General features: G+C 46.9%; 1 protein-coding gene across 1 annotated transcript; it reads left to right on the top strand.

Moving 5' to 3' along the window:
• Positions 1–428: 428 nt before the first annotated feature.
• PTGES2 (prostaglandin E synthase 2) lies at positions 429–5,018 on the top strand. The gene is made up of 7 exons (XM_063174528.1): positions 429–641; positions 1,577–1,771; positions 1,874–1,929; positions 2,540–2,692; positions 3,231–3,431; positions 3,740–3,857; positions 4,249–5,018. Exons 1-7 carry the CDS (start codon positions 429–431, stop codon positions 4,375–4,377), a joined length of 1,065 nt encoding a protein of 354 aa, XP_063030598.1. The 3' UTR covers positions 4,378–5,018.
• The last annotated feature ends 1,607 nt before the right edge of the window (positions 5,019–6,625 follow it).

The following is a 6,625-nucleotide window of genomic DNA, read 5'->3' on the forward strand; positions in this document are numbered from 1 at the left end:
TCGGTCACTGTTCAGGAAAGAAGTTTTTCCTCATGCTCAGGTGGAACTTTCTGTCCATCCCTTCCTGCCCACTTCTCTTGTTCTATTGCTCGGCACCACGGCCTGGTCCATTCTATGCCCCCTCTCTGCAGATATTTATAGACATCGATGAAATCCCCTCAGCTGCCTTTTCTCGCGGCTGATCATGGCCAGTTCCCTCACCCTTTTAACTGATTCTTTTACTCTCAGTTTAGGCTCTGGTGTGTTCTCAAATTTGATAATTAAAGGGCACCGGGTCCGCCCCTTGTTGGGTGTCCCGTGCGGGGGGCGCCCTCAGCGGGGCGCGGTGCTGCCATGCCCGAACCCCGAGCCCCGAGCCGCGGCCGTGCCGGGGCGGTGCCGCCGTGCCCGGGGCGGAGCGGCCGCTCTCCGCCCGCCCTCAGCCGAAGATGGCGGGTGCCGGCCGCGTCTGGCGGCTCGGAGCGCTGCTGTTGCCGCCAGCCTGGCGGCTGCGGGCCCCGGGACGAGCTTTCGGCGCCGCGGCGGGACGGGGAGGCAGCAGCGGCGGCCGCCTGGTGCTGGGCGCTGCGTTCGCTCTGGGCGGCACCGCCGGGCTGTGCCTGGCGGCGCGGCAGCGCCTGCGGGAGCACTCGGCCGCTGAGGTAACGCCGGCTCCCCCTGATCCCCGCCGTGCCCTCCCCGAGGCCTGCGGGGACCCTGCTGCGGCGGCAGCGAGCCCCCGGGGACAGCGGCTCCCTGCGGGCCGAGCGGCTCCTTCTGCCCCGCTTTGAGTGAGGGAAGAGCTGAGAACGGTCTGGGAGGCCCCTGGCAGCGCATTCCTTGAGTAGCCGTAAGGAAAGGCTGTCAGTGAGGGCTTCCTTGGGGGTGTGCAGCCTTTTCTGTTGTTGCTTTTTCGCAGCACCCGCGCAGGGTTGTGTAACCCAGTAAATTGTAAATGAGAAACAAAGCGGGGTGGCTGCATTTGTTCTTTAATGTGTGCGGAATGATTGGCACGGCCTGTCGGGCTGCTGAGGTGCAGCAGCTTTGCCAAACATCCCGTAGCTGATGTCAAGGTGGCCCTGGGCTTTCCCTGCCTTGTCCCAGCTGTGCCCAGGTTGGTTAATCCTAGGAATGTGAATTTGGGCAGACAAGTGCCTAAAATCAAATGCAAACTCTGCTCTCCCCATCTTGTGGCCTCAACAGAGGCTGTTGTGGGGGAAGGATTGTCTTGTAAAGGCTTTATTTTTGTTTATTTGAATATTACTGCAAGTGGTTGTGTTTTTCTATAAAATTCTGTTTTACAGAATAGAAACCATAAAGGGGTAAACTGTCTGGATTTAACTTTTTTTTTTTTTCCTGGCTGTGAGTAGGAATTTCCAGCACATTAAATAGACGTGTAGAGAAACAGGTTATTGGTCCCAATGGATGGTGAATATTTTAATATTTAACGCCATTTAAAGAAAGCATCTGATAGCCAAGATATGATCAGATGTTGACACTGAATGTCAGAACATTTAGGACAGAAATAAGGGTGGAAGGAAGGTAGTGTTTATGTTTTTATTAGAAAATGGAATCTTCTGTTCTCTTTCTTCTCCAGCTGCCTGCAGGGAGCCTGCAGCTCACTCTCTACCAGTATAAAACGTGTCCTTTCTGCAGCAAAGTCCGAGCTTTTCTTGATTATCATGGACTGCCCTATGAAATTGTGGAAGTGAACCCAATCATGAGGAAAGAGATCAAATTCTCTTCCTACAGAAAGGTGCCCATCCTGCTAGCCAATGCTGGGAGCCCTCTGGTAAGTCTCCCTGACTTGGAGCCTTGGGGAAAAGATTTTGAAGAATTTATTTTTCAATTTAACCAGTTTCTTTTAAATGGTTGCTTTAATCCTGTTTTTCAGCAATTGAACGACTCCTCGGTGATAATCAGTGCAATAAAGACCTATCTTGTTTCCAGGTAAGAAAACAGGGTGATGAGAGAAGAGTTGAATGTGGAGAGCCCAGGTTAAGTAGAGTTTTAGAAGAGTGCTGTAAGTCTCTTGCTGACCTCAGGCTTTGAAGCTCTGGGTGACCTGAGCCTGGTTGTGATATTATGGGTGATGCCTATATATGTTGTGATGTGTGTGATGTAAAGCAAAGCTTGTACCTTTCAGAAGTACTTTCTCATCTGTGAGATTCTGTTTGCACAAAACCTACTTAAACATGGACTAGTGTTAATCCTGAAACTGAGCTTACAGTTAGCCAGTTATAACATCTAGAATGAAATGGCATTGTTGTGCCTATGGCAAGTCCTTTAGGTCTACTTGAGAATGGTAGGAAGTTTTATGCCTGCAGAAATTTCTGCTCCACCACAGACAAAGGTATGTGCACTAATAATAGTTATTTGCAAGTAGCTGTTCCAGTCTCTCTTTTTTTTTTTTTTTTTTTTTTTTTCAAATAGAATCTGGAACATGGTGCACTTACTTTTAGAGTAATACATTTTATAGCGTGTGTCTTTGAATCTGGCCTTTGCTCTTACTCCTTTTTTGCAGCAGCCAGATCAGTGCTAACTGTGTTTCTGTTCACAGGAGGAATAGCTTAGAAGAAATCGTGTCCTTTTATCCACCTATTAAAACAGTGACTGAAAAAGGCAAGGAGGTGGTTGAGTATGAGAATAAATACTGGCTCATGCTGGATGAGAAGGAGACCAAAAGAGTCTATCCTGTCAAAGAAGTGAGAGTGTAAGTGCTCTTCAGTTTCTGGGCTCTCCAACTAGGGTTACAGCCTCCTCCATATGTACTCAGGGTTGATGTAGATGTAAAATCCCACTAGGGCTGACTAGTCTTGTCACACTCCTGTTAGTATTTCAAGCCTCATTGGTTGGTTTGCTGTGTTTGTTAGATAATTCCAAACAAAGCTGTTAGACAGCCTGGTTACCACCACCATGGTCACACAGGCCTTCAGCTGCCTCCAGTTTCCTTCTTGGCCTTTCCTTTGTGCCACAGAGGAATGCTATTGAGGGAAAATTTCCGTTCCTGCTTATTTCTCATATTGGGCAGAGAACCTAATGCTCTATCTTAGTCTTACATTCAGTTGGAGATTGGAGGAGCCTTGCCAAAAATAACGCTGCTGAGTGCATATTAGAGAAGGCCATCAGAGTACCTGGGTAAGAGTGTTTGACCTTGGAAGGATCTCTGGCTAAGGCAAATGTGATCCTGCCTCCTGTAGCCCTTCTATATGTACCTCGTTCACTGAAAACATTATTTTGATTCCTTGCAGGGAAGAAATGAAATGGAGAAAGTGGGCAGATGATTGGCTTGTTCACCTCATCTCCCCCAATGTTTACCGCACCCCCAAAGAAGCCTTGGCATCTTTTGATTACATTGTCCGTGAGGGGAAGTTTGGCACCTTGGAAGGTCTCTTTGCCAAATACGTGGGGGCTGTTGCCATGTTCTTCGTTAGCAAGAGGCTGAAGAAAAGGTTGGTATCACTAAGCACAAGGTACACAAGAGGAGAAATAGCTTCTCCTTAGCTGTGAACCCCAGCTGTCAAAGGGCAGAACCTCTAGAGTTTTAAACTGAACCATTTAATCTTGTATGAGTAACAACTGTACTTCTGTAACTGGAGGTACTGCACCCCTCTACTCATCCACTATTTAATTACTGACTGCCCCTTCACTCTGAAATACTGCCCTTACTTGCAAACCAAGACCAGCCCATAAGGTGAGGTGATAGAAGGTTAAAGAAAGAAAAACTTTTGTGTTCAAACTGGTTCTTCTCTTTATGCAGACACCAGCTTCGAGATGATGTCCGAGAAGATTTGTATCAAGCAGTTAACGAGTGGGTGAAAGCTGTTGGCAAAAATCGACTGTTCATGGGTGGGAACCAGCCAAACCTCGCTGACCTGGTAAGGGCTTCATCCCTGTGGTTATTGTCAGGTGGATCACAAATTATCCTGCTGCTCATCTCTGTTAATACAGAGATGGTTAATGGTTAATATAATACAGGCAGGGAAGTTGAGCTACGTGAGATACTGTCCTTTGTGCAGTAATACAGTTCCCATGTGGTGGGGGTTTCCCCATAAGTGTACATAGATCCTGATCCTTACTATTTCCTCATGGAAAAACATGCATATTCTTAATTACCTTTCTGCCATTCACTCCTCCTTGCTAATCAGAAGAATGGATCAGATGGCAGGACAGGGGAAGAGCCATACTGGCTCAGCTATTGAGACAGTTGTACCCTAAGCTATTCTCCACTGCTTTCTCAGTGTTGTTCTGACCTCTCTGCTCTCACAGGCAGTGTACGGGGTACTCCGGGTCATGGAAGGGCTGGAAGCCTTTGATGACATGATGGCTCACACCAATATTCAGCCTTGGTACCAGCGCATGGAAGAAGTCATTGAAAAAACTGGAGTTGCAATCTGATGCCAGCTGCAGCTGCCTCCCTGAAGTACTTGCATGGTGAAAACTTCAGAAGAAATGGCTTTTATTTTTAGAGTTGACTGGTCACACCTAATGGACTGACATGTGGGCACAGAGCCCACCCCGTTCAGAACATCAAGTTGCTGTGAGAGAAGGGTCCAGCTGGGTGTTTGTAGAAGGATGGGGACAGGTAAAAGAAAGAGATTTTGGATGCTGCTGGAAAGGAGACGCTTTGAACTGAAGAATGCAATGAAAAGGCTTCTTTCAGATAAGAGACACCCTCAGAGCAGGTTACTGTAAAAGCAAGATGCTCTTGGCTGGTGTTATGGCTGTGTCAGATGTGGTAGGCCTGACCAGCTTTTTCCTCAGGCTATCTTCTGCTACTCATCCATGTCACCTAAAGTGTTTTCCTAACTAAGACACTGGATACTGGTTTTTAAGTGACAATATTTCCTGCAATAGCATCTTGTAAACCTAGTGTTAAGGGAACTGGAGGAATCTGCAGTGATGGAGAAGGCACCCTTCCTCTGACAGCAGCAAGGCTGCACTCAGCAAGGCATCTGCTTTCACTCTTCCATGTAAACGGTTCTCTCAGGATTTGATTCTGTACGGTCTGCAAGGATAAAGGCTGGCTTTATTCTGTCCTCTTTGTGAGATCTGAGTTCTTACCGTACCCTTTACACCCAAAGAGCATGGCCTACACTGAAATCACAAATGCAGAGCAGGTATTGGAAAGGCTTGTCTTGCATGAGGTTTCTCTGGAATATCCCTGAAGATCAGTTTGTTCTTGTTTTAGGAAAAGAAGGATTAAGAGCCATCTGCATGGCCAGGAGATCTCTAGATGTTTCTGTCATGCAAGAGTAATAAAGGATTTGCTGATGTGGCAGATTAGGAGCTGTACCTGCAGCTAAGTTATCTGAGCTGTGCTAGGTAGAGTCATAGAATGGTGTGGGTTGGAAGGGACCTTAAAAACCATCTTGTTCCAACCCCTGCCATGGGCAGGGACACCTTCCATTAGACCAGGTTGCTCCAAGCCCTGTCCAACCTGACCTTGAACACTTCTAGGAATGGGGCAGCCACAGCTTCTCTGGGCAAGCTGTGCCAGTGTTCCCCATCCTCACAGGGGGGATGTTTTTTGTAACATCCCAGGTAACCCTGCTCTCTGTCAGTGGGAAGCCACTACCCCTTGTCAAAGTCCCTCTCTAACTGCAGAAACCGTAGTTGTCATAGACAATGCAGGTTCAAATGTGAGTGATCCTCTAAACAGCCCAAGTATCCTTAATTATAACCTTGATCAAGTTCTGTTTCCCTAAAGAACAGGCAGGTTTCAGGGCATCTGATTTGTTGTGATATTTCAGGTGCAGCTGAAGTTGGTCTGTAAATACAACTGCTTGTCCAGTGTGTGTTCAGGGAGAGTACCTTAATTGGTTATAACAATGGTGGTGATAGAGGTTTGGGTTTTTTCTGAATGGAGGACTAGTTCCAAATTCAGTTATGATCTGACATTGAAGGGAGAAGGAAAATGTTTACAGTACAAATGGCTGCGTGGCTGCTGTGACTTGTATTTCTTTAAACTGCTCTATACTGAAACTTGTGTCCGTAGTTCCAACAGGCAATGTTCTTTTAAAGAATTTTATTGAGCATGCATAAACAGGAGGTTGAAGAAACCCTTGATGATAATTTCAGCATCCACCTCAACCTGAGAGGGAGGAAGAGATTTTCATGTTAAATGTGGATCTGAAGCACCAAGGGCTCAGTGATTCCACTTCTCCTTGCTGTGGTACATGAATCAGTCCTCTCAAGATAAATATCCGTAACACTAACATGCCAATAATATTACATTAAATAAATATTGTTTCAGGATTTTTTATCACCTTTTATGGAGTCTTAGAATGTTAAGGGATTGGAATGGACCTTAAAGATCATCTACTCCCAATCTCCCCTGCCATGGGCAGGGACACCTCCCACTAGACCAGGTTCTCAAGGCCTTATCCAGTCTGGATTTGAGCACTGCCAGGGTTGGGGCATCCACAGCCTCCCTGAGCAACTTGTGCCAGTTCTCACCACCCTCACAGGGAAGAATTTCTCCCTAATATCTAGCTTAAATTTCCCCTCTTTCAATTTTCTCCTTGTCCTATTACTACAGTTCCTGATAAGGAGTCCCTCTCTGGCTTTCTTGTAGCCCCCTTCAGATCCTGCAAGGTGCTCTGAGGTTTCCACACGACCTTCCTGTTTTCCAGGCTGAGCAGCC

This window comes from Melospiza melodia, chromosome 22 (assembly GCF_035770615.1).
Source record: "Melospiza melodia melodia isolate bMelMel2 chromosome 22, bMelMel2.pri, whole genome shotgun sequence".
Classification (NCBI taxonomy): Eukaryota; Metazoa; Chordata; class Aves; order Passeriformes; family Passerellidae; genus Melospiza; species Melospiza melodia.

What these genes read in the sequence shown, in the direction of transcription:
- PTGES2 (XM_063174528.1), top strand. Translation starts at nt 429, where the DNA reads ATGGCGGGTGCCGGCCGCGTCTGGCGGCTCGGAGCGCTGCTGTTGCCG. An exon ending in CCAATGCTGGGAGCCCTCTG is followed by an intron (nt 1,772 to 1,873) that starts GTAAGTCTCCCT and finishes CCTGTTTTTCAG; the next exon opens with CAATTGAACGACTCCTCGGT. An exon ending in AGCAAGAGGCTGAAGAAAAG is followed by an intron (nt 3,432 to 3,739) that starts GTTGGTATCACT and finishes CTCTTTATGCAG; the next exon opens with ACACCAGCTTCGAGATGATG.